This window comes from Anopheles coustani, chromosome 2 (genome assembly GCF_943734705.1).
Source record: "Anopheles coustani chromosome 2, idAnoCousDA_361_x.2, whole genome shotgun sequence".
NCBI lineage: Eukaryota > Metazoa > Arthropoda > Insecta > Diptera > Culicidae > Anopheles > Anopheles coustani.
The window spans coordinates 54470210-54498171 of record NC_071289.1 but is presented as its reverse complement, the minus strand read 5'-3'; the positions used below and the strand labels follow the sequence as shown (position 1 = coordinate 54498171).

General features: G+C 39.6%; 1 protein-coding gene across 1 annotated transcript; it reads right to left on the bottom strand.

Annotated features, from left to right (window-relative positions):
* On the bottom strand, positions 1 to 26890 carry LOC131264646 (gamma-aminobutyric acid receptor subunit alpha-4). Its single transcript, XM_058266916.1, has 15 exons — positions 25950 to 26890; positions 25284 to 25298; positions 24777 to 24865; positions 23333 to 23419; positions 22226 to 22290; positions 21819 to 22039; positions 21610 to 21692; positions 20917 to 21057; positions 18993 to 19067; positions 17698 to 17850; positions 13018 to 13232; positions 9045 to 9095; positions 6023 to 6388; positions 788 to 898; positions 1 to 147 (listed from the first exon to the last, which is right to left on the bottom strand). Exons 1-15 carry the CDS (start codon positions 26888 to 26890, stop codon positions 1 to 3), a joined length of 2760 nt encoding a protein of 919 aa, XP_058122899.1.
* Positions 26891 to 27962: the final 1072 nt, after the last annotated feature.

Below are 27962 nucleotides of genomic sequence, written 5' to 3'. Positions count from 1 at the left end.
CTAGGAGAATCCCTTGTAGTGGATGAAGAAGAATATGAGAAAGACCGCGTACGCCGACGGGAAGGTGATGCGTGCGATCACATCGATCGTTTTCGCCACGCGTATCGGATGGGGCGGTTCCTTTTTGCGCACTTGCACGAAGCACGTCTGGAAGGGCAGAAGAAAAAAGGAATTAGTTGCGCCTGATTTGTTGATGAATGAAATACAAAAAATAAATAATAAAATAATAATCAAAAACTATAAGATGAAATCTCTGTACTTTTAACGCACTGGAAATGTTGTTTGGTTACCGGGTTGGCCTACCGATTTTAGTCTACGAAAATTTAGAATGCACTATTTGTAAATTTCCAAGCACTTTATGACTCATATTGATATTCGATGTTAACTTTCAGATACTTAGAAACAATGAATCGTAGCATTTATTGTGAGTGTGACTAAATCATTAGATTTTAGTAAGAAAGGCTAGCGTATGCAAAGTTATTTTTCATATTTACCATTGATGGGGACATCAATAAATGAGAATAAATGTTGAAGAAGAGTTTTGTTAATATTGTAGAGGCAATAAAGAGTTAGTTCAACGAAATCATAGCAAATCATCTCGTTTTGGGTTTTCTAAAGCTTTTTTTCATTCGGAAAAGATTTTTCTTTGCTTGCATGTGTACGAGACTTATGAGAATGAAACAATGAAATATGTATCTGTAAATCACAGAACTGTATCATTTAACATATCTTGTTTTAACTATAACTTATAAACTTATAACATATAAAAATTATAATATCTTCCTACCTCAGTTGCACAGCCATTATTTGCCGAGTGCGTGCAGGGGCTGGTTCCACCCGCGCAGCTAGTACACGCGACGATCTCGTTCGGTCCGCCAGATTCCCGCTTCTTGACACCCTGTCAAAGGGAGCATGGTTAGTGGTGGGGTAAATTTTTTCGGATACAGAAGACCTCGCTTCGGTAATGCGAGTGCGAGGTCGAAGTATAAACAACTCACTCAATCAAAACTCAAATAACATAATTAATAAACAAAACGAAACAATCCAGTTTTCGGGTACATTAACCAAAAGGGAGTTTTTGTTTATGATAAAACAAGGGAGTGTATTAGTTTTGCACCGTGCGAACTGGCAAAGGAGCGGTTTTGTTTGATGGTTTTGTTCATTAGTTTAACTTGACGTTATTTTAAATGAAAACTCGACACAAAACACACACGCGGACAAACACGCACACAAATCAACAAATATACGGAAATTAGTTTGCGTAGTTCTGGAACTCAGTTTCATTACGGACGAACATGGTGATTCATAGGAAAGCGATTAATATTATTTGTTTTATGATTGTTACCCAATTTAAAATTAAAAGCAACATTCGAAAGGACGAAACAAAAGTGAGGTGGAATAAATTAGATTTGAAAGCGTTCCCTAGAGACCCGTGACTTTGGAAATACTTTGTTTCCCGGTCTAACGCGAGTTCCATTTAATCTGCTGCTGCTCATAGATTGTTGAATGAAGTTGAACATCTAAACATGAACCCCTAATTATGACCTATGGTCACTATACAGATCATACACACTAATCATACAACCAGAGCATGCATGGTCGGTATCCATCTGCTGATTCCGGTTGACCGGAACGGTTGACCCAAGACGGGTTAGAGGATGAGAAGCACTCTAGGACCATTCGAGTGAGAAGGGAATAGATTCCTAGTATGGATGGCATCTGAGGACTATTTCCTCGCTCGGAAAACGGATAGACGTGAGAAGGGAATAGATTCCTAGCATGGATGGCACCTGAGGACTAGTTCCTCGCTCGGAAAACGGATAGACGTGTGGCGTGCAACTTTAATTGGTGAGAGTTAGCTATGTATAAAAATTTATGTAATGTGTCTTCTATTGCATGTCTTCGATGTTGACAGGATGTTGCTACAGAAGGAAATGGCATATGCACAATATGGCAGTTTGTTTTTCGTAACCTATTGATATTGGTGAATATTGAATTTGAATTGTTGTAGGCTCACTTTATCCTCTATGACTTTTAATCTACTGCTGTTTTTTAAACACTTGTTGATCCTTGTTTAAATCTGCTGTAACGATGCATTCATAAAAATCAAAATTTCCTTCTTCAATTTTTAAGGTAATTTTGAACTGACGGAACATTATACTTATTCTTATACAAAAGATAAACGAGAATAAACAGTTACTAGGCAAGCTACTGTGTATTGTACGCAAAGATTGGATTCTCCAAGGGTTCTATATTATCTGGTGATGTAGCTGATTGCCATAACACAAACGAATTTGCCATAATGAAAACCTAATGAATTGGATTAAAATGATTGAAATGATGAAAAATTTAAATGATGAAAAGACCCAGTTTATTGCATAAAGACTTTTTTTAACTACTAAATCACTCGAAGCAAGAAACGTTAAGAAATGTAGCTAAAATAAAGACGATCATTGTGCCAAATATAATGAAAATCTCCTCTTGACTCCTTCAATTGATACAGTTTATCTAATCTAACCCTATGTGTAGTACTAATCTATTGTCGTTCGAAAAATAATAAACGCTTCTCACAACACGAAACAATGTTGCTAGAAAACGTTGTATAAAATAGATGAGTAAACTCCGTACGAAAACACTAAAGGTTTTTGCCTTTAATCATTCATTCCTTGAAGGTATTTCACTTACGATAGCAAAGACAAGTCCGTACTATCGTTAACAAGCACAAGACGTCCACTGGGAGAGCAGAAAACAAATATAATACCCAAGAGTACATTTTCACTGCAGGGAAATTGCCTCTGGCCGAACCAGCTGCCTCATGTTGTGTAACATGAAACGAAAATAAAAATTCACATCGGAAGCTCCGGGTGAATGCCAATGAGGCTGGCAGGTTTGAAGCAATCCTGCTCAGTACTCTGTATTGTTTGCCCTAGTAGGTATGAATATGTTTGTTTGTGTTAACAAAATGTACAGGAGAAAAGAGAATTAAAGGATCGATTGTGTGTGTGTCGGCTTGTGTATATGAGTAGATGATCCAATCTTTGCGCTCAAAATAGTAGTCGTCTTCAGGTGGGAAACAGGACACACTTACCGGCTACGATAGGTGCAGGACAGGTCCACGAAGCGTTAGCAGTGGTGGAAGGAGGCGATACGATGTGACAGTAGGTGTGTATGTGTGATTGTACAGGTTAGTATTCCAGGATCCCGGGTGGATGGGTTCAGGTTGAAAATGTTGGCAAGTTTCGATTTAATTGTGCGCGGCCGGGTTTAAAATGCATCGGGGAAGGTAGTTTTAGAGTAGGGACACAACGAAAGGAAACAAACCGAAAGAAAGACCGAAAAAGGGAGGAAGGGAAAAGAAAAAAGAGAGAGAGAGAGCATAGGGTTGATGGCGGTTCATAGAGGAAGAGAGTAAAGAAACACAAAACTAATTATTACACACGTTTATCTAGACGATAAGCAGCATCAGTATCGAGAAGGTTAGATAATTTGATCTAGAAGAAATGTTTTCAGTGAGGATGCATTCTTATCAAACCGTCGGTTTCTTTTCAAGGGTGTTTGCTTTAAATCAACGATCAAGTTGGGTTTTCTTTAGTTTTTTTTAACGATATCGATTATCATCCCGATGAAAAATGCATCCTTGCTGTAGATGGCTATTCTTGTAGACAGAAGTTGCGTCAAGACATGAAACATGTGCACATGATGTTGATGACGAAAGTTGGTGAAAAAAGGACTGTTTCGGATCAGTAGCATGAACAGGAAGAACACCTGTTACGAAGTGTGGAAAACATCTGTGTTATTACCGAGAAAAAAGGGTGTACGTTGTTGGAAGTCACCATGGTTCAATGTCATTGCTCCATTTTTAGCGTGAGCTTTCGTAGCCGAAGAATCCAGCGGAGTTGCAGGCAGTGGGGCGGACTTTCGGTTTGTCATTCATTACGAAATGCAATTAGCTAACTATCAATCAACAAGCTTTCCGTTCGGGAAGCGAGCGAGTTTTGTTATTTTCCCATTGCAACTACTAATAATTAGAAGCGACATGCGACAAATGAAGTTACACGTATCCGATGGATACAACGAGCAAAGTTTGCACTTTACGAAGCAACGTTGAATCAATCTGCGAGATGTTGTCGGTTTTGGATTTTATCCTTTGGTTGTTTTTCGCAACCTACTGATAATATCGCGCTATTGTAAAACTTGTTCAATAAATTCGTTATTGACTGTTGTACGCGTAGTGCTTATTCAAAAAACAAACGATACTGTAGTAGCAGATTTATGTTCTCCGGAAACTCGGGGAGTTGGGGAAAATAATTTCATTTTGACTCAAAAACTTGTACTTCGCCAAATGTACACTCGGAAAATTAGATGCCATTGTTCAGCGAACAGCCGAACGTTGACAGTGAGATGAAAAGCGGAATTCTTCGTAAATCTGACCATGCCCAGTGGCTGAACATGCCTCTCTGTCAGCTCCTAGGAGCAATCCGGTATTCGTCTATGCAAACCAGTGCTGGGTTCAACGGTCAATAAACGAACAATAAATATGATGTACGATTGTTTGTAGCCGAAAGAGTCCCCTGGGGCAATCCGGGGCACAATAATTCTTTCACCTTGCTATGCTGTGGAAGGCTTGTGGTTTCGCTGTATCTTAGCTGTGCACTATTGTGAGTTTCCTCCTTCCCGCAACCGTTGGCTTCCCCGTTCGAGTGAGGCCTACAATGGCCAAAGCAAATCCCATAATCAACTCGATCCTATCATAATTTCCGCCCAAAGCTTCGTCTGCGCCCGGAGAATCGATGAGTTGGCTGCCTGCCAGACCGGCACCGGGTGGGCGAGTCGCTTTCAAAGCACTCTCGTATCGGAAATCGCAGTCTTCGAAAGGTTTGTTCAAGCGGTTTTCTGCTTTTGATTCCCGGTCATATCTCGCTGCTCCACGCTAGCTGGTTTGCTGCTGGGGCGATAATTTTCTTCCCTTGCCACATCGGCTGAAAAAGGCTAGCCTAAGGGTGTTCTTATATGTGTGTGTGGGTGTGTGTGTGTTTGTGCGAGAGTGATGTTCCACCTTACACCCATCTCATTTGGTTGTCATTGGACGGAACGGTGGAAAGCGATTTATGTTCCGCTTAAAGCAGGAAAAGAAGCACCAAGTCTGAGTGACTTTGGGGCTGCTGACGACCGATTAGGATGAGCTGTTGCGTTCATTTGTGTGTATAGTACCGGAATGTAGCTAATCTGAGTAAGGTGGCGTGGAACATTAACCGCATGAGCAGGAAATCATTGGCTCTTATTCGGCCGAAGGTTTGGGAGGGATTCGAATCCATAGTTTTAGAAATGTTATGAAGAGTTTCAACAAACATTTAACACCTTGTCTGCGATGTCACCCATTTTGAGGGTGACACCAACAATCCTCATGTATCCTTTAAGAACCATAGTATATGCTTGGTTTTCTAAAACCTTTGGTTTAGTAAATTTTATCAAAAATTGTTGTACTAAAATAGCGCGGCAGCCAACGGGCTAACTTGCAGCCTCGAATTGTATTTTATTTATCTCTCGTAAGAAGTGGGAAAATATAAAAATGATCCACGGACTTCTAAACGTTTTCTAAACGTCGCAGAAGTTCAAGTAGTTTTTGTCACATATTGTTGATGGTGAAATGGAAACCTTCTTTTTGTGAAAAATGGGTTTAGTCCATATGATGCTATATGTTAAACACAAGTACACAAGTGCAATGAAAAGTAAGTTAATTTTCACACACACAAACACACATGAAAACAAACACCAGGCAGCCTTCGAGAGCGCTTGCAACGGGCGCACGGCTCACGGTAGTGATGCACAGAGCGTCGAACATAGGAAAGAGGAGCAGGTCAAAAACACCCACTCGGTGTTGATAATCGATATTGGAACGCTTTAAAATGGCATTTGCTTTATGCATCGCTATCATGTGCTTGCACCTGGGAAGGCGAAGGGCCGTTGGCGAACGGCTCGTTAGGGCAACAGTCAACCGTGCTCCGCGGGGCGTTCAACTTACAAAGCTGGTTTCCATGAGCCCAATTTCGTTAAGCTTCGTCTCGACAGTTGGGCGGCGGCGCGTGAGGCCGATTTCGGCGGGCCCCTCGAGTCCTGCCTCGCACATCACCACACTGCTTTGTGCCGGGCGCATCCCCCCCGGGCCGGAAGCGCCTGCGGCGCCTACAGCCGTGGCTCCGAGAGGTGCTCCTGAGGTCGCCACAACCGGTGCCGTCGGTGGTGGCTGTAAATTGCCGCGCGATGGCACTTGCGCAACGCGACCGGAAGCTGCGGCGGCGGCGGCGGCGGCGGTGGTGGCAGAGGCGGCAGTAGCGACGGTCGTCTTCTCCGCGGCAATGGCGGTGTGGAACTCGCGGTCAATTGTTTCCTGCTCGTTCAAATAATGTTTCGAGTTGTGTTAATACTTCAGGCAACAGTGTGTCTGCTGACGATTAACATTCGCCGGTGTTAGTTTAATGATGCGAGGTTATGTTGGGATGTGTTATCAAACATGCCAAACACGTGTTGTCGTTGTTCTGGCACTGCCGACAGAATACTGCTAGTATATTATTGCTGCAGTAAAATTAATCTTAACCTTTATTTTAAAAACTTGATCAAAAATAGGACAAATGTTCTTAAAAAATGCAGCAAAAATAGAACATTTCTATCCATCCTTAGAGCAGTACTGATTTGGATCAAAATATCAACTAGGTTTGAGCAAAATCGCATGTCGTTTTTATTAGTCTTCCCCAGGGTACTTTATGAATATTTATTCAACACGGCGGCTGAGCCCCAAATGAACGATGTTTGATGAAAGGATGTTGTTAGAATTTGTACATGTCTTAACACATTAATTGTTGACGGACAATACACCTACAAAAACGTAACGAAGTATCCGCGGCACCTAAGGTACACAACGGACAAGCAACATTTCACACGATAAGCACCACGCACAAGGCTACGTAAAACCGTACAATAAGCTTTTTTATTCTACTGCAGCGTTATTGACGGAAAATACTAAACAAACATCTTGTGATAGGTTACATTAGCTGGATTTTGGCTTCGGGGTTGTATCGTTTGTCTAGTTGTAACAATTAACCGATATTTTACAATGTTTGATAAGGCAATGTAGAGACATGGCAAATTTTGTTTCTTTGATAAAATAAACCAAACAGAAAATAAGGCATATTGTTGTTAAGGGTCTCAAATTGTGCTGAACTTGTACCAAATGGTTTTTTTATGTTTTATGCGGGATAAGTTGTCAAGCGGGGAATGGCTTTGTTATGTCAATCTAAATGCTACATTGCTAACATTCTAAAATTTATTTCAAAACGTACAATCAAGCACCAACATGTTTGAAGTGTTTTCAGCTAATTCATTCAACAATCCAATTAGATTTATTAATTCCTGGATAAGATTAAACGCAAGCATAATTCGTTCTGCTTCTTTTTTCTAATCAAAAAGAAATAAGAATAAACCGTCACATTTACGCATTGACAAAAATGCCAACCCGTGACTTTTGCAAACATAAGAAAAAAAGTTAAATCGCATGATAACACGGAACATATACGGCATCCGGAATCTTTTTTGTAGCTTTGACACTAGATAACTGTAGCAGGCAGATTCTAATGCAAAAGGCGTCGCAAACTACGAAGCCCAAGAGGATAAATAGAAGGCAGTGGGTTCAGACACATGAGAATGATGACAATCTATGACCGATGGACGGAAAATGACCAGCAAGACAAAAAGCGGAGCTGTAGGCTGTATGAGCTAAACAGGAGAACCGAATCAACAGAACACGTGAAAAAACGTGAAGAAACAGCATAATAAGTATTTTAAAATAATGCAGAGTGTCTAACTTCTCTAAGATAAGTGATAAATATTCAAAGATTTAGGAATGAGCGTCTGCTGCTTGTAAGACTAAAATAACGAAGAAATTCACTATCGATTGACTATAGTTGACAATTGGAATATTACCGGAAGGAGTCGTGAAGACTGTCGAGCATCGAGAAGTATGTTTTTGAAGCGTTTTTATTTATTTTATCATATTCAGCAAGCAGATTTGTCCATGATTGTTTTAATTTGTGGTAATGGCCAAATATATCGGAGTGCAACAAATATCCAATTTGATTTAAATTCAATTCATTGGAAGTTAAAACGAACGTATTTGTAATTATGAAATTTAAATTGTTAAAGAATGTGTTTCATGTTTCACGCAAAATGTAATGTTGCGGTATCGGGAAGAGAAGAGAAGGAGAAGAAAGAGAAATGAGACGTACAGACAGAGAAAGAGAAAGAGAACGATTGAGTATAAAAGATGTGAATAAAAAATACTAATGGAATGAATGGTAACTTCATAAAATTTAGTTTTCTTTATATTTAAGCATTTTTTTTCTAACAGTTTCATTAGTAAAAAAAAAAATAGGACCGCTTTTTATTTGATCTTAGAAAAATTCTACACGGATCAGTTTTTATTCATATCTATCCAACACAATGCTCTACTCCTGGAAAATCGAAAGATGTAAAAAGCAAAGGAAACAGAAAAACGTAAGCAAATGCAATATTAGAGCATAGCTACACTCGTATGCCGTGTGTTTGCGATAGGATACGTAAAGTGGCCCATGTTAAAATATATGTTATCTTCACAGAATTTGTTTAGTAAATCACAGTTTTACAAAGCCACAGAAGTTAGCTCCAAATGCGGTAGGAAGCTGCTAAGAGATAGATAGCTCTTTTTGCGCCATCAGCAATCAGCAGCATTAGCAACATCGTCCAATTCAGAGATGTACTCGAATTTCAACGCTATTTTTGTGTTCAATTATTTACGGACAGTGAGGCGGACTTTGGATGCTCTGAAAGAGTTTTGTGTGGAAGGTAAAGGAATAAACTTTTCAGGAAAAAAATGTTATTCATTCTTTAGCGCGGGAGAAAAGGGGAGGGAAAATTGAATGTAAATTCGCGTTCGAGACAGTATCAATGATTGTTTGGGTTTTGGTTGTTAGGGTTGGTTTAGTAGATGATGGTGAATAAATAAGATAGCTTACCAGGGGACTAGCGAGAATAATTCCGATCCTGCTTAGGACAGCTGGAAGACGCTGGAAAATGACATTACACAAATTGGTTGATACTAAAACATACACATACATACAACAGAGCTCGTCGTATTTTGGGAAATTAAGTGGTTGGTGAGTGGTAATAGAATAAAAAAATCATGAAAGGGACGCTAGTTCTTCACTAGTTTTATTACATTCTGTTTTAGATTTGATATGAGCGGATCCATTTTTTCAACTTGAAGTGTAGGTTCTTCGATATCGATTTCGTTTTAGGGCTCTTGACTGTTGTTCTAATTGTTAGTGTTGAATCATTTGGAATACTAGTTAGGTTGACTAGTTTTTGTTGAAAACTGAGCTTATTATAAATAATGCATATCTTGTAAAACATAAATTTGACCTCCAATAAAGAAGCTCAGTGTGATGTTTGCTTTAAGTATTTTGAAAAACCATGTACAAAGAAAACTTGAAATGCACAGAAAGAAAGCAGCTAAAGTTAAACCTTTACGGTTAGCAAGCTAAGAAGCGAAAGAGAAAAATGGGAAGCTAGTTTAAGAAATAGGAAGTTACTATCAAAAGCAACAACCAATATGAGACCTATTAAACAAGTAGGTAAAATATATCGTACGAAAAACTGAAAGTTTATAAAACTTAAGATTCATAGGAGGATACGAGGATTTATGGGGACAAACTAACATTTGTGTAAATAATAAACATGAAATGTCTCAAAACGTGTTATTTCGATTCTTCGGAAAACCAGTAGTGGAGCGGCCTGTAACATAGAATAGAGCGCAGTTCGAAGTTCACTAGCAACGAATGCAAGAATTACGTTGAGTTCCCGATTGGAAACATCTTTATGATATTGTTCAAGTGTTTGAAGATTGATTGATTCTTTGTCGTAACTCTGAAAGCATCGCACAGAAAGATGGACTTTGTAAAATACAAAATTCTTACCAAAAAAATAAGCATAAAAGAACAAGCTTGATTGTTGAATGAATTAGTCCGATTGTTTCTATCCGGCTTCTAATAACATTTGTATTAAATTGAATAGTTTGGTGAAGATTATCATTAAATCGTCGATTTTTACTTGCTATTAAAACAACAGATGAGGACAAAAATATTGAATGCAACACGAAATATTTAATTCTTTTCTGATTTCACTGGCCCAAACAATTGATATATGTTATCTAATTGGTAAGATTATGACACAGAACTTCGAAAGACAAAAATGTTAGATTTTAGTTAGATGAGAGGAATTTAATGTTTGGATTATGGTTTAATTTTTTTATACTGCCTAATGGCGTTATAAGTTTCCACGAGAACACACTGTCATAAAAATACGTAGCATATGTTAATGCTTCATAAATCTTAAATTTAGTAAGTAAATATTTTCAAATAATATAAATATTTTGCAATTAAAATAGATATCACAAAGATAAGAAATTAGTTAATATTTTATCGTTCTAATTGCTTAGTAGCTAAATCAATAAACCTTGCATAACAACTCCACTTGCAGTATTTTACGTTGGGTCGTTTGCAAACTGATCTAGAAAAGAATGAAAGCTGGAAACACCAACATCTTTCCTGGTCAACGTCTATCATTTTCATGAAGTCAAAAATGTCCTAGTCGCAGCTTACCATTTTGTTGACCTGACCTCAAAAGCTATCATTGCTACATTACAACAAAGGAGTCTTCCTGTTTTTTTTAGCTAATCCTAACGAATGTACCGGAAGTCTCTTCACCAATGATCTCTGAATTGGAAAACCATAAGTTCCATAGACAGTAGCTGTCAACTACGTTGACGAGAATGATATATGCACTATGTATGTATCTGTTGACACCAGAGGATGTTAGAAATGATCCTCATTGTACTTGCACAAGTGTTCATTTGTAGAAGGTGCTTGAAGAATACGAATACGAATACGATTAGTCGTGTAATTCTTTTTTTTTCAAAACTTAGAACTTATTTTGACTTGCCTGGATTAAAGGATTATTTGATTTCATATGAAAAATGAAATATTGGAGGGATATTGAGCGACATGGTTGGAGAAACTGGTATAAGGGGTTATCATGAAATCGTCGTTTCGTTTTAGCGGTCGCTAAAGGCGCTCATTCGTCGCTAAGGGTGCTCATTTGTTCATTATAATGAACTTTTAGCGACTGAAATGAACAAATGAGCACCTTTAGCGACCGCTAAAACGAAACGACGATTTCATGATAACCCCTATAGTGTTAAAATGTTCACTAGATTTGACTAATCTAGATAACTCGTGATGTTTCAGGACAACACACTGCAACCCTGTATTGTTCGTATACGTCAGAAGTAGTAAGTATTGTTAAAAGTAGGCGAAAAGTGGAAAAGGTATTGAACAGAGTTGATTTTGATACGATACAGTACAACAGATTTTCTGCGTCGACTTGATGAGAGAAGATTGAATGATTAGTCGATAACAATATGCGAAACATAATAGTGGTAAACTACAATGTTAAATATAAAAGTTTACGGGCTGATAATACTAAAATGTAAGTCCATGGAACACATCTTCAAGTTCTTCGAGTTCGTAAGGATGAAAAATGTTTATTTGATCATTACTTAAGAGATGTCACCGAACAAAATGTTTTATCCCAGATTAGTCAAGACGGTAATTTGTTTAACATGTTCGAGAAAGTAGCTATTTATAATTGAAATATATTACGTCCAACTGGCATAATCTACGGAAATATGACGCTCTAACATAAATATAAATTTTGTGAAAAAGAGGCCAGTAGAAGAAAACGAGTAAAACTGCAACTGCACTCAAACATTTATTAAGCGCTACAGCCATGTGCAGGATGTATTTCAAACGAAGCGAGAAGAAATGTGTAGGAAAAACTGCCGAGCTTTGTTAGGAAACATAGTTATAGAAGAAAATCACAGCGAGACAACACGAAAAAACATGTAGGATGCATAACATTGTTTGAAACAGGTGGATAAAAAATTGATGGCCGACATACTGAGAGAAACATTATTTTTAGCAATTAGTAAACTTGAAGCTTCAAACAAGCCTGTTTTGTTTTTGACACGGGAGACTTTTGCTTGGTGTTCCTTTTGCATTGATATTATTATGTTTGGGACATTTTAAATCATTTCTATCGGTTTGCGAGATATGATAAGTTATAGATAATGCAACGAATCTTAGCATTTAATGTAGGCGTGGCTGAAACATTCCTTTTTCCCAGCCCAATTACATTACTATAGGTTAAAATAAAGAGTCGGTTGCAACACGTCGAGTTAACGACACCAATTTTTGAAGATCTTTCGAACCGCGTAGATGATTGAACATAAATCATGATAAATGTTCAATAGGAGCAACAAAAAAAAAAAACAAATCCAAAAATAAAAATCATATTTTAGAGAAAAAATATCGAAAGGATAAAGAAATAATTTTAATATGTGAATGAATCTTGTTACAAAATATAAAAAGAGACGCAAAACAAAACTACGCGTCAAAACGTACTGTAAGCTAAACAAACACAAACTAAAAGCACAAACGAATCGCATAGATGAAATAATCGCAGAGATGAAAAGAGTCAGCGATAGAGAAAATGAGAAGAACAGCAGTTGTGGAGAAATTAAAGAGAAAAGTAATGTGCACTGCAGTGATCGCGCAAGGGGCGATTCACGGTGTGGTGTGGTAGGCAAGTGAACGTAAACAGATTGTTTCTGGTGGCCGAAGGTGGTGGGTGCCAGTGGAAAAGGGTTGTTTATTTTTTTCGGTAAAAAAGGGCAAAAGAACATGCCGCTCGTATCTCTCCTTCGGGGTATTGGTTTAATTAATTAATTTTGTCTCCGGTTTGTTGCCGTCGGCGGCGGCATTTGTCGTCATGTTCTTTTCCCCCCAAATGTCGAGGGGTGGTGGGGTAATATTGTTGAGTTTTTTTTAAAGAAAATGTATACCGCTTGGCATAATGCTTGTGCTACATTACCTGAGTGACTGGATTCTCTCCAGGTCTATATACAACGTTGTGCAACGGTCGCTTCCGGCCGACATAGTTGACGCAGACGAACTCCAGCAGGGACGCGTAGATGAAGCACATACACACACCGTCCCACACGTTCATTGCCGTCAGGTTGGAGACGACCGGAAGAGTGCTGCGGAAACCGTTTGAGGTCGTGAAAAAATTCAACATGGTCGTTACACCTGTACATTCCGTGGCGTTTGTTTTCCGTTGCAGGTCCCACCGATGATCGATGGAGACGCCCGGTGGCGCATAACCGAAGTCGATGGTGAAAGTTGAACGGGGTAAGAGAAAAGGAAAACGAGAAAGAAATAGTTAAAACGGGATACATATTAATACCGGACTGGTCAGCGGCAGGGATGCATTTTTAATGAGCACGTCGCATTTTTAATGAATCCGTCCGTTGTCGGCGTCGGGGTGAAGCAAAACTAATGGCGGTTGTTCCGCCATTACGGTCCTGCACGAGGCGTCCTAATGTCGGGAGCGTGCGTTGTGTGTTTTCGTGGCCGTACTAGTCGTTTGTGCTTGACTGATGAAGCGACTGGTGGTAGTCGAGGTGTACCGCGATATGTGACCGTTCTTGATACCGGAACCCGCAAACACTCATAGAAGCCACAGCGAGTAAACGGGGTGAGGAGGGAAACAGGGTGAGGAGGCCGTATTTATACAGCCAAGTGGTGAGATAAGTGGTGAAAAATACACACAAATTATAGCGCAAAACGTTAATGCATCATTACGCGGAGAAAGCATGACTCGTGTTCGTTGCAGCATGAAATTTTATTCCACGCAAATGAAAATTCCTCTCCAAAGGGTGCAATCAATTAGGTGTGCTTTAATTTGCATGTGTGTCAGTGTGTGTGTGTGAGTTGATGTGTTTTGTTAATGTACAATATCGGGAATATGTCAAGCAAGCTTTGTTTTCGTATACCAGCACGGTGGCAATGTGGTAGTTTTGTTTAATTTGCCTCATTTGATTTTCATGTTTCGTTATTCTGATTTTATACGGTAATAAGTTTCGTTTTTAAGAATTATTTCTCTGTTGGGAATATTTTCAAAAACTAATATATTCATTTATTTGTATCTAGCACTAACCAATTTAGCCAATCAAAAGGGCAGATAAATCCCGCTGATTCTATTCTAAAAATAAATGACATCCATCGACCTGCTCTAAATTGATTCGTTCACTTAACCGCATCCAATTAAACCAAACATTGGTACAGTATCGCAAACATTGGCGGTCGCATGCCATCGCTCGATATACGTATGGTGTCACCGGTTCACCAGGAGCCGAAAGCGGCTACTGCCATATCCTTGACATAGTTCTACACCCGGCTGCCGGTCGTAACCTGCAGGGCAACCCAACGACCGGAAATGGCTATGTCCGTCAGGTGCTGAAATTATGTACATTGGATGGACCATGTCAGTGTGGTTTTCCTCAGTCACCTAGCGATGGCGAGTAGGTCTATCGGCGGTAAATCGTGGAATGTTTTGTTGTTGGTGTTGAGTAGACGAGGCACTCCCGTTAAGGGATTGGTTGTCAGTAAACTAAAACTGATCTGCCCAAACAAAAAAAAAAAAAAAAACAATCGACTTTTAATGTTGGCAGTTTTTTCTTACCCGTGCCTGATGATTATCACAAAGTAACAATTTCGTACGACTATTGATCCACATGTCGTGCACATATCCAGGCATCCCATATACACTGCTTCTTCGCACAATTACACGAACATTTACATAGAGAGTACAACATTCAGTCAAGAGAAGTTATTTACAGCGAAGAGAAACACTGGTGTAAAAAACTAACACAAAATGGTTGCTTTGTAGCAAAATCCGGTTATTTGAATGCAATTGTTGCCCTGGTTGTAATATGTTTGTATGTTTCCCTTTTTTGTTTGTCGTTAAGACACGTTTTATTTTACCAATAATTGTAAAATCTATGTTTAATATTTTGAGTTACTTAATGGCTAATACCATTGGCTAAATGAAGTTAATAAATGGATGGCTCACACAACACCACAATAAATAAAATCAGAAGTTGAATGGGACATGATTTGGAACAGGTTGAACAAGGTAAACAGTATTACATATATACTTGCAGAGGTAAAACATGCGCCAGAATGTATGCAACGATAGGTACATGTAATATGAAACGCCTGTCTCCATTACTTATCCAGGGGGCTATCCACCAAACTCAAAATAGATTTTTTTAATTATCCAGAAATTTGGGTAAATCAGTAATCGAGGCCCCGGCTTTCGTTTTTTTCGGGTGTGGCTACACCTATTGAGCGTTGATATACCTAAATGTTTGCAATCGGTCCATTCCATTAATTTCGACCTACGAGGGTGCGGAGGGTGCGGCATACCGGAGGGCCCACCGGCTCGTAATTTACTGCTTATAATTCTCGCTTTACGAATATCAAATCAAACGGCAATACAAACCGGTGCATTAAATGTTTCCACGTTTTCCACATTAGGATTCCACGTTTTCCACTTGCGAAAAAATGGCCAAGATTTTAAAGTTCCTGGCCTTTTTTTGACACTAGTCTATCGGATTGTGTTTGAAAATGAACTAAGGACAAAATAAATGTTATCTTTTCGTATAATCAGGTTAACTTTCTGTGAAGGTAAGTGAAAAAGTTTAGTGAAATCGCTGCACGGACAGATGGTAATGCAGTCGCAATTGTTAAGAGTTAACATACGTCAATGGACATGAGCACAAATACAAGAAGCAACACATTGAAGGCGACGACAGTGCGGTTCCATGAGGACAACACGATGGCAGAAGAGAGTGTGTTGGTGAGCAGACAGTAATACAGAGGGAGTACAGGTGGATGAGGTTAGACCGCGTTTCGCAGGATGTTTTGCAGGGCGTTTAATGTTCGCACTCGGGACGAACTTAGGACAGTGCACGGGCAGGTGGTAAGGGGGGGGGGGGGGGGAGGGGGTAAGGGGAGGGTTCTAGGGTAGAAAGGGGGGGTTGATCGGTCGGGTGGGATTTTTATTGTATTAAATGCGCTTACCTATCATGACCCTCGCCGGGACCGCATTCCATTCGAGCCAGAACGTGATAAACGATGAGGTCACCAGTATGATGCCCGGTATAAAGACGGTCGTGAAATAGAAGGCTCGATCCCGGGTGAACATGAGATCTACCTTGAGGCAACTGTAATTACCTAGTGTGTTGATGGGCGCCGTGAGGGTAGTAGTTGTCACCGCCGGACCGAGGGATGGTGTTGGAGTGGATTTATATATTGGTTATGTTTGACGGGGGCGAAATTCCGGAAAGTTGTTTGAAGCAGAGAGCGCAGGGGATATGGGAGTTAATTGATTTGGCAACAGACAAATTGCAATAAGTATTGCGAAGGTATGAGAGGCCGCACACCAAATTGTTTTGGAGTGTTACGCAAGTTTATGTGAAAGTGTGGAAGTTTCACACAGAAATGAATAAAACCGAAGTAAGAGTGAGAAACATGTGAAAAGAGGGGCACGGAGATAGATAGAGAAATATAAAGAGAGAGAGAGAGAGAGAGAGAGAGAAAGAGAGAGAAAGAGAGAGAGAAAGAGAGAGAATGAAGAAACAATGCGATTGAAACGTAACTATGCCATCCGTACAATTTCAGGAAATTTCATTGTTTAAATATAATTTTACCACGAAATGTTTTCGAAAAAAAAGCAGAATCATTGAAAACAGAAATAATTATTTGAATACAAATAAGAACTTTGGATTCCAAATTAAACTAAATGGTTGTCAAATTTAAATATCAAATTAGTTCAACTGAATCGGCAAATTCCAATAGGGTACGGATTTGTTTTGTTTCAACTCGAGAATGGGTTACCACTTTGAGGCATGTGTTGCACAATTTCCATGGACGAAGTTCAGCAGTGTAAACTCTTTTTAAAGTATTGGATAAAACGCTAAATATTTGACAAGGGATTCTGGTACGAAATTGTTTTAGATGAGCTATCCATAAATTTTAAAACAAAGCTTCAGAAGTTCGAGAGTAATAAGTATGTAGTAAAGGGTGCTTTTAAGTAGTGTCAATGGAGACGCCTGGTGCTTGAAACAACGGGAACCACCTGTTGTGCAGATTTCCATTAAATCATGCTTCGGTATATAATTATCAATAAAGGGGTTCAGCCACGATGAGTTTAACAGTTTAAATATATGCCAAAACGGAACGGCACTGTTTATGATGTATGTGTGTTTTTGGTGATTGGTAATATATACGAATGAGAGTGAATCTACCGGCTTTCCTCCGAAGCAACATTGTGATTTTCTTCATTTTAATGCGTCTGGAGCATGTGGGTTAGCATCTTTCTTGAATCACGTGCATCATGCAGAGCAAATCGAAGAAAAGGCATGAGCATTGCATCGATGATGATTTGCTTGCACCAAACTTTCCACGTCATGATAAAAATCGTTAGATTGGTTATGTTCATTAGTTCGCTGGATGTATACGTCTGCTGTTTTGCTGGTTGCGAGCTGGTTAGGATTCGGTCAGTTCGATCTGATTGGTCTTGTGTGGTCGGGCGTAAGCATGGCGTTTCGTATAGCGTACATCGTACAAAGGTCATGTGGTAGCGGGATTGCATTTGCTTCATTTGCAACCATGACGCGCAGGATGATGCGATACGTGTGCCATTTACCTATCATCGATCGGGCCGGGACCGCGTTCCATTCCAGCCAGAAGGTGATGAACGATGACGTCACCAGGATGATGCCCGGTATAAAGACGGTCGTGAAATAGAACGCTCTATCTCTTGTAAATATTAAATCCACTTTCAGACAACTGTAATTTCCTATACACACACATACACGCACACACCGAAAGGGGGGTTGGTAGAGAAAAAAGAGAAGGTTTCATACGGTCAACCATTTGTTCGAGGGCTGCTACGGTGGAGTGTTAGTTGTAATTTTGGTTTGCCTTCGCATTCGCGGATACAGTACTTTGCTCTACCAGGATCAAAACTAGGGAGGATAGTAGATACAAATCATTACAGGGCGATTGTGAAAGGAAACAGTACAGAGCAGAGAAAGAGGGCTGATGGATTTAGTTCGTTTGGCAAGAAAAACATCATTGCTTCGAAAAAAACAATAATGAGGAAAGGGTGTAGAAACGGCACGAAATGTCAATCCAGAAACGTAAAAACTAATCGGATATAAAAATAGAAGTTTTAGAAGAATACAAGCAAAACAATCTAATGTAAAAATGCTTTTTCTGTTATTGATACCTTCATTTGTAATGAAGTTTTTCATTAGTAGATTACTGTGTTGTTACACAAACATCATGCAAGTGAGTGATATGTAATATATCATAAATAAAACTATAAGTAAGTTTTGTAAAAATATAAATAAAAGTAAGAGATCAATAAAACAATACTTGTTCCAAATAAATATGATTCTATCATGAACAAACAATGGAAAGGAAATGAATCTTAGTAAAACTTTGTGCTGAGATATATTAAGTAGCTGTGTGCATTATGTTTACTCTTACGATGCATAATTAAAACCAAACAAAGCTATACTCAAAATGAATAGTGCCTTTAGGTCTCTAGGTTATATTATGTAAAGAAATATTTTTAATTAGCTTATTCAATTAATGTCAATTTACACTTTGCTTTGTTAAGAACAGGGCCTTTTATCCAAAGTTTTTGCTTTGGCACCATTATGCCAATAGGAGACCGCCACATGAAACGTGCAAAGTGCTTTTGGCCAGTCAAGCATAGTACAAGTATACCTATTATAAAAATCTCAAGACAAAAAAACGATGTGAAAACGATAAACATTGTTTTCGAGTGAACATTCATAAACAGAATTGAATGATTGTAGACAAAGAAATTAAGTAACCAAAATCTACAGATAGCAAAAACAAGGGGCAGTTGGCTGTTTCGAGCACATTGGGCAACGGGAGGATAGAAAAAGTTTGAATGCTTGTATGTACCTTGCTCCTCAAAGCGTCTTTGACACAAATTACAAAGAAACTCTTCGTCTTCTACCGACAACGTTTGTCCTTCGGCTGATGAAGAAAATGTTTGCACGTGCAATATGTCATTGTGAGTTTTACAGATTGTTTTCAGTTGCGTATATAGAGTGGAATGGATAGGTGCTGGTTGGGTACAAATTTGAAAAAAATATGTCTAGATTCTCATCGGTAATAATCGATGAACGCGTGTTTTGTCAAAGGTAGAGCAAAGGATGCGTCAATTGGTGGATTTTTGCTTTTTTATGAGATTTTGACACATGGTTCAGTATAAGTTTGATCTGGTATTAAAAAGTTAAAGTTTATGATCCTACGAAAACACTTTTTAATAATTATTTGCATAATATATTTGAGGTAGGAATGAAATATTTATAAACTAGATAACAAATATTAAAACTTTATGAAAAAATGTTGCAATAAAAGAATAATCCATTCATATTTGACTCTACATAAGACTACCACTGTAGGAAACTCTCTGTAAACTTTAAAACTAAAGGAATAATCAAAAAAAAATTGACAGACAAATTAATGCAATTTACAATGTGTACAATATTTTTAATTTGTTTTATTTATAAGAGATAAAAAAATGAGGATAATTTTAGACAAAGATGTTTTCTTTTGAAAATGAAGAAAAATATTTTAAAATGTTAAAATCAGTATGAAAAATGCTTGAAAGACGCAATCAATGCTGTGGAAATTATCTAATCTTTCCAAACGACAACGTTATTTTAAAATGAGCCAGTTTGCTGCGTCAAAGCAAAAACACCCAATACAGCAATAAAGTAAATACAATTGTATAAATGAACGACTGTGCCATTCATGGAGCTTTTTATTACTGCATCTCTCGCCATTTATGTGTACTGGCTGTTTCGAACAAAAACCGGAGAGAAAAAGTGCTCTCTACATTGAACCACCGAAGGAATCGGGATGACTGCGACTCAAGTGGGGAGGGAAAAGGAATGTTGAGTGGTACTTAATTTACATTGCACTCAACTAAAGTGTCCGAGCCATACGCTTGTTCGTTGTTTAATTATGGCTGCGCACTGGAAGCGTGCGCCTTGCTTGAGGTTGCAATAATTTGCAATTTTTGCTCGATTACTCAAATGGAGCGGAAGTGAAGGTCGCATTGTTCGGTTGACTAACGAGGTGTGAAAGAGTGGTGTGGTTCAAGTGTAAAATGGCGCATCTCGAGGATGCTTACTGCAATATTTTATTTTTGCTAGGTTTGTTTCAATCTTGAAAAGTATTCTACAGACCAATGTCCGGTAAATGGTTCACAAACATTTTGAAAGTACCTAATGGTTTGTTAGGAGACTAATCAGCAGACACATAAAAATACATTTGCAGAATAACTATGTTTCCAGTTTGAAATAAAAAAAAACAAAATGCACTATTATTTAAATGCCTTCGAACGAAAGAAATGTCAAATAGGATATAATGTTATATTTTGATGCTAATTGCTTTTAAATTAAGTGAAATTTAAACGTTCTTACAAACGCGAAATAAATTTGAATAAATGAAGAGAAGTTAAATATTACCGAGAAAAGAATCGTACAATGAAGATATCGTACAATGACTAAAGAAATTTAAAATTTGAAGAAGACAAGCCAACAAATATTTAACTATCTCTTAAAACTCTTCACTGAATGCACCTTCGCTTTCAACCAGTTTGTTGCAAATATGCACAACAAATAAAACAAACTAAATCGAATGGAAAAATGCAAACATTGAAGAGGAAGATAAAAGTTGAGTAAAATCACACAAATATTTAAGTAGTCAACAGAACACTCGATCAAAACTAAACGTTTCTCCGTGCTCAGGGTCAACCACGGAGCTCCCGTTTTCGATCCGAAAACAAACACTCATTGCCGAAACTTTCGCTTACCTCTCCAGCTGGCCTTGATCGGACAGGCAATTGTTTGGTTTTGTATCAAGTACGCATTTAGGGTCGTCAGCGAAGGGCTCTTGCGCAGAGTGTCCTCGTCGTTCTTCCAGACGTACGTTATGGCCGATTGTTCATACGATACTGTGCGAATAGAACCGGAGCAGGCGGAGCGAAAAAGAGAGAGGAGAGAGAAACATTGAGGAAGCGCTAGGAAACGCGAAAGTGAGAGGTTAAGATGAAGCGATGAGGATAAGGAGTGATAAAGATGAATGTGATGCGCGGGTGTGGACATTTTTCCGACCCAATGTGAAAATCGTCACGAAGCATCCCTGGAGGAAGTCTTATCAGAAGTGGCTTGTCGTGGGGATGAGAAGAACTCCTTGTAACGTTTGCCACGCACCGTTGGTTGGCTTCGCTTCACATAGGGAGTGAAAGTGCTTAAGCTGGGTTTGCTTTCGAGGATAGGAAATTCTGTTTACGTTCAATTTGGCTTAGGAAGGTTGATTCAGCTAAAACTGGCAAGTAAACATCGTTCGCTAACCGTTGAAGCAAGCCCAATTTTTCTTTGGGTTCTGGTTTCTTGGAATTCAAGAATGATCTGTTTGTTTCTTATATCGTCAAAAACTGTGTGATTATCTTACAATGTTCAGCAATAGTAATCAAAAGTGATGAAGTTACGATGAATGTACTTACTACTTTCTAACGCAAACGAGCACAGTGGATCATCGAATGGGAAAATGTTCAGTCGTCCCTGGCAGGACAGTATAAGATGCCTCCTGTAGAAAAGGGAAGGAATAAACAACTTGTAATAATCTGTTTGAAGATTCACGTTTTAAATTGTATTAGTAATTGAATGTTTTCTTCCCAAACCGACGAAACAGGGTACCGGGACGCGAACTTACCTCATCAGATAATTGATCGTTCCGTTGCGGTATATCCGGAGCGCAAAATGCATCGGTATAATCGGGTCCTTGAAGTCGCCATGCATGATGAAGTACGTATCGGGCAGCCAAATATCCTCGTGGTGATGTATTGCGTTCAAATATTCATACTGCGACTGGTTCGCGTACCGCAGCCGTGGATCGAACCATTGTTGCTGCAGCAGGAACTCGACCTCGTATTTCTGAATTCGTTTGCATGCAAGAAGGAAGTCGATTAGTCGCTTATCAAATACGAGTCGACTGAGTGTTGTTATGCGCAAAGCGGCGTTGTGATTGCAACCAAGCAATGTATAATATTTATTTAGTGTTCATCCATTTCACAAGCGAACACCCACGGTTGGACCCGCATATTTCGCAAACATACTTACCAAACTAGACTCGTCAGGCGAAGCTAAACTTAATAGTAAAACGCTTACGTTCACAGTCAATGTACCTGAAATGAGAAGAAGCACGGAAAAAAGAGTATAGTGAGCCGCCCAAGTGAAGATCTAAAGAGGGAGGGTAAAGAATGGCATTGATATGCTGTTAAGGATATCATAATCTTCATCTGACGTCCGCGTGCAATTAGCATAAGATCTACTTATGACTACTGCTATTTTTTGCAGAAAAAAACAAACTCAAAAATCAAACATGGTAGGATATTACAAAATAAAAATATAAACACCACGCAGTCACGCTCCGCAGGGCCTATTAAAACAGCGTTAGTTGAATACTAGCTACGGGAAATGCTGTCTAATATCGGTGCACGATGAAGCGATTGTGCTCCAAAAAGGAGAAAGTCGAAATATGAAGATACCGTTCTTGTTGGTGTGTTAAGAAGTAGATTCGATAATAGCAGATGTCAAAAATATAACATTATGAAAACAAATAAATAAAGTCTCAAGTGCATAAGATAGTCAAAATTAACTGTTTGATGGATGTAGAATCTATAATAACAGGATTCATTAAAAGGAATGACTGTTTCAGCTATGTGTTTTTGGTTTGTACGATGTTTTAAGAAAAACATAGGATTCTCTAGTTGAAACTAATAAACAGAACTGAAATTACTTGATCTGGTTTATAAAGATGTTATTTGCATATAGTGTCATATTTTTTTACAAAATATACAAGCCTACGTAACATATGTTGATATTGTGTGCATGAAACCAAATTAGACAGACACAAGGAAAGCTAATGAAAGGCGGCTGAACATATTGCCGCGACGGATGGATGCAGTTATGGATGAAGCATTCACGGCATACGTACAAACACACGAAATCGACACGTAAACAGAAGATGGGCGCCATTCGCACGGGGCGCTGGAAAACGTAATTACTCAACGAACGACAAACGGTGGTACGATATTAAAATGGAAAGAAAAAACCAAACAAGACAAAGTACGAAACGGAAACTGGTGGGAGGAAGAAGGAACAAAGAAAGTAGCGGACGGAAACGGTAGCAGAGAAAAACTAGGGCACAAGGGAAAGCAAACGGACCACGATTCTGGGGTCGTCCTGGAACACGCATATCCGGTATGTGTTTAGCCATTTCCGGCGTGTGCATGCCACAGCAAAAATCCGCATCTGCAAAGAGGAAGAGAGATAAGAAGAAGAAGCAAACAGGGCTACCCTTTTCGGAGCAGGTTTTACGGTTTCAGTCGGGTTGAGGTTGGGTTGCTGGTTCTATTTTGTTTTAGTTTTCTGTTTTACGAATGTGTATGGGCGTACTTGGTGGTATCTGTTTTTGTCATTACGGTTTCACCAAGAAGTGGCGATGGTGGAAGACGTTCGGAAGAAGTTTGTGCACATGGTTTTGCGTGTTCACCGGCCCCCGCATTTCAAGGGGCATTTGTTTCGTTGTGGCGTTCTGCCGGTCCCGCTGGGTTCGGAAGGTGGAGCAGAGGAGTCCAGCTTCATTTCGGTCTCTGTTTGAAAATCCGCAATCGTTTTGCGCGAGATGCTCGTACTTGGAAGCCTTGTGGTTGAGGGGATTATTGTTTGAAGAGCGAGACACGACATAATGACATCTACTAAGGGTTTCAACGGAAAGGTGACGACAAACCCGATGCTAAACAGAAGGGAAAATGGCGAGAAAACGGCATGTGCAAACGATAACAGTAGCGAAGGTGGAATTAGTGAATTCACTTCACCAAACAACTGAAACGAAAGCAAAACTCATGCCGATACAATAAAGGAGGGCCAAACAAGTAAACTAGCAAAACGGAAAATCTATTGTAGCTTTCAGACGAGGGGAAACAAATTAGTATAAAAAACAAGCTTTTTGACACTTAATCTTAAACAAAACTGATAAACGGCAAATTTTACATCAAACAAACTAAATGATCATGTGTTTTTTGCATCTTTTGATTTTTCATTTTGCCAACATAAATCTTATGACGAACGTATCATTTCCATTAAACCAATTGTTTCTTGTTAAAGATGTTTTCTTCAAAACTATTTACACCAATTATTGAAACATTGAATCAAATAAACTTGTGGTTCAGCAAAAAACTTAAATGATCATTGTTTAAGGCATTTGACAGAAGTATCCATGGTATGTATAAAATTATAGACATGTGTGTGGTGGAATATAAGGTAGGAAAACTAGAAACCCTAAGTAAGCAATTAAACCATCCTTTATTAGAGAGAAAAATCCGATAAAAGAACGTAAAGGCGTGTGACAAGTTGAAAATGTTTGTCCTAAAATAGGTTTTAAAATTTGTGTGGACGATATAATTCATCCTCCTTTGTGAACGAACAATCCATACGCAAATCATTTAAAATAAGGTTAAAAAACGTTTGCCAAAAAAGTTTTTTCCGTGTAATGAATTTCGTTTGAGGATTAAATGTTACTGCGTCCAGATTGAAAATGGAAGATAATGGGTTGGTTTATTTTTTCTTAGAAACGCTGATGTTTCACTTAAAAGAAAGCAATACTTACCGTCCACTGGTGGTAGCAATCGTTTATCGTAACGGGAGTTTTTAAGCAGATGGTCCAATATTTCCTTATCCGACTTTCCTTCGGCGAATCTACAGGTGAGGCGCAGATATAGGAGAGAGTGCGAAGTTAGTCACAAATTTTCATCATTTAAAAAAAAGTGAATTTCATCTACAGGACTAACAAGTGACACAGAGTTTGAAAATAGGTTAACGCATGCAGTAGACTAAATGGTATCGAAACAATTGAAACTTGAGAATATATCAAAAGAAGGTGTATAAACCAACTTTCATTATTATAGTACGCATTAGTATGGAATTGAATTGCAAACGGAGTTTGAGTGACGGGTACTTGAGTTGGATGTTTCTTGGTTTGATTTTTTAGCAACGTGAAAAAAATGTTTCGTATCGATCTCACGAACAGTTTCCACCAATGCAATTTATGAGTTTTGGCAATTTGTTTGTCTCGTACTGAAAGGTTGACTCTACGGGTGGGTACTATTGTATTTACCGAACTCTTCCTCTTCTGCTAGGTTACGTTAAGGGTTATCATAGAGAAACGAAATATAGGAATTAGAACATGTGCTGTGAAATAATGCTGCCTACAGCAGTCTTCGCTTTATTTTAAAAGCGCTAGCATTGCATTCCGTGACAGTGCCTATTGCGGTTTGTAACAAGTAGCATAGCGCGCTCTAAGGTTTCCCATGTCCGTTGAACATGAGTGAATGCTTTAAGAGAGAAAATTTACATTCGGGCTAGCTTTTGAACATATTTTCTGGCATAGCGTTTTCACTATGTGAGCAAGGTTGCCTACATCAATGAAAGCTGGTATGTGGGAAAATGAAGAAATGATGAAATGATTAGGGATTCATTCGGATTTGATTGATTGATTGTTCACTGGCATTCTGCCAGTTTAATCTACTGTTAATTAAATACTTCGTTCGAATGAACTCCCTAAGAGGGTTGAATGAGGATTTTTAAGCTGAAAGAATTTCGTTAAATAAAGCCCGACAAGCAACGGAAGAAACCCAAAACCTAGTTCTGGGGATGACGAAGCACGAAGTTCTCAAACATTGTACGAAAAATGAGCTTGACCGATTGTGAAAAATGAGCTTGACCGGAATGGGAAAAAGCGCCAGCCGAGTACAGACAGTTCGTCATCCTGCACGGTACTTACATGGGGTGTGCTGTGTCTGAGGCAACTGTTGGTATCGTTAGATAACATAACGCTAGTAGTACACTAGAGGCTGCGTATAAACAAAGTGAATGTCTTACAAGATGGTGGCTACTGGTTGGTTTTGCTACGGGCTGGAAAGCTGCGTTCGCCTCGGCGTTCCGGTGCTCCCGGGCGGGAACGTGAAGGTGCTCTTCCCGAGAGGGACTCGTGGCTCGAGGGTCGTTGCGAGGCGTTTGGAAATCGGGAGCTGTCTCCGGGACCTTCTCTACGTCGGATTTAGGCGCGCTAAGACCGGCGCTGCACTGTGCGGGATTTCGAGTACGGCGACTTCGGAAGAGCCTGTTCGGTGTCTGCTCGCGCTGCTGGCGTACTACTTTGGACGGTCTCGGTGAAGTTTCGCGAGTGATCAAGCCCGGCAGGCTCGTTGGCAGGGTGGGACTCACGCCAGCGTCGTTCGTGGCGCTCCCTTCCCGTGCCGGACCTACATGGTGTCTGATGAATTGGGAAAGTTTGTTAAGCACGAGGGACGCGTAGCTGTCGAGCACGGTCGGGGTCGTGGGATGTAGGAAGCTACGGGAAGGCTTCCGGAGGGTGGGTGACGAACAGCTTCTTCGACGTTTCTTCGCCGTTCCGGCCACCTTTCTGCCCGTTCCGTCCACCGCAGGCGTTGCCTCCTGGCCACCCGGCGGGCAATGTTTGGTAGTGGTTCTTGAAGGCCGCGGTGCAGATTCGCTGCCGCTCGTCGCTGGTTGATGTTGCGGTTGGTGGCTAATGGTTGCGGTTGTGGTCTGCGACACCGGTGTCCGTGGCTCGCGAAGGGTGCTGCTTTGGCGGGGTCGGAGATCCAGCAGCTGCAGGTGCTGCTCGGCTGACCAATGCTCGTTGCGGTCCGATCGTACTGGTCGATGCTGTGGATGCGCACTTTCGCACGGGTAACCCATATTATGACATCTGCAACGAGACGTGACAAGAAACATGCATAAAAAAACCGAACAGACCGCTTTTACTACGAGGGATTTAGAACAAGTGTAAACAGCACTCCGAGTGTCGCTGCGTCGCCGCGGCAACAAATCAAACCTCGGAGGGGAAGCCCGAAACGTTAAATATTCATAAAACCGCTCGAGCAAACCCATCAAACGATGTCATCGGGTTCGAACATTTTTATGCACATCGTTAAGAAAAGGCTAGGCTACACCATCCGCATCTGCCCCGATTTTCCTCCCGGATCACGGACATCCGGAAAGAAAATGAATACACAAAATCATTATCGTCAAATTAATACCGATTCGATTACGTAGCAACGGATTCGCTCAATTTCGTTTGGTTTGTAGTTTCAGCTCGAGCGTACACACTTTGCGTATTGGTTCGCTGGAAAAAACACGCGGGAGCAGCATGGAAAGTAAAACCAATAAAAATCGATTTTCGTGTAAAGATGGTGTTCCCTAATGATTACGAACCTTGAGGTCATGGAATGAAAGAAAAGTGCGTCGGGATGAGTCAGCGTAAGACGATATAATGGATTAGACGGCAACAACCCGGCAACGATCGAATCCAGACAAGAGGGGGACAAAATATATTCGGCTGACGCAAACGAGACAAGATGCGAAAAATACGCTGAAAATGAATGGAAATGATACGGTTGGCGAGCGGACGGCCATCAAGCAAATGAAATACATTATTTTGTACAACGCATCTACAATGCCCATCAATGTAAACGATAATAGTAAAGCTTTATTGAGGCCGCATTGAGTTCATCTTAAAATATAAGTTTTGTTGTAGCAAACAACAGCCGAGTATTGACGGTAGGTAAGATTAGTAATTTCACGATGACTTTAAGCGCAGTTAGTCCTATTAGAACCAGCATTCAACTAAACTAAAATATTTAAACTTTTGTACTGATACAAATAACCATACAGTTAACCGTAAACAAAATTAAACGAAGGATAACTCTGTGTGTGGTGAACATTGATCGAAATATAAACACTCTCATTAGCACATCATTCAAAAAGGAAC

Excerpts from the sequence above, each read along its gene's own strand:
- LOC131264646 (XM_058266916.1), bottom strand. The coding sequence starts at position 26,890 with ATGGGTTACCCGTGCGAAAGTGCGCATCCACAGCATCGACCAGTACGA. Across the intron at positions 22,040-22,225 it reads CGCCTGACGAGTCTAGTTTG|AAATACGAGGTCGAGTTCCT; the intron begins GTAAGTATGTTT and ends AAACGAATTCAG. Across the intron at positions 148-787 it reads ATAATGGCTGTGCAACTGAG|ACGTGCTTCGTGCAAGTGCG; the intron begins GTAGGAAGATAT and ends CTGCCCTTCCAG.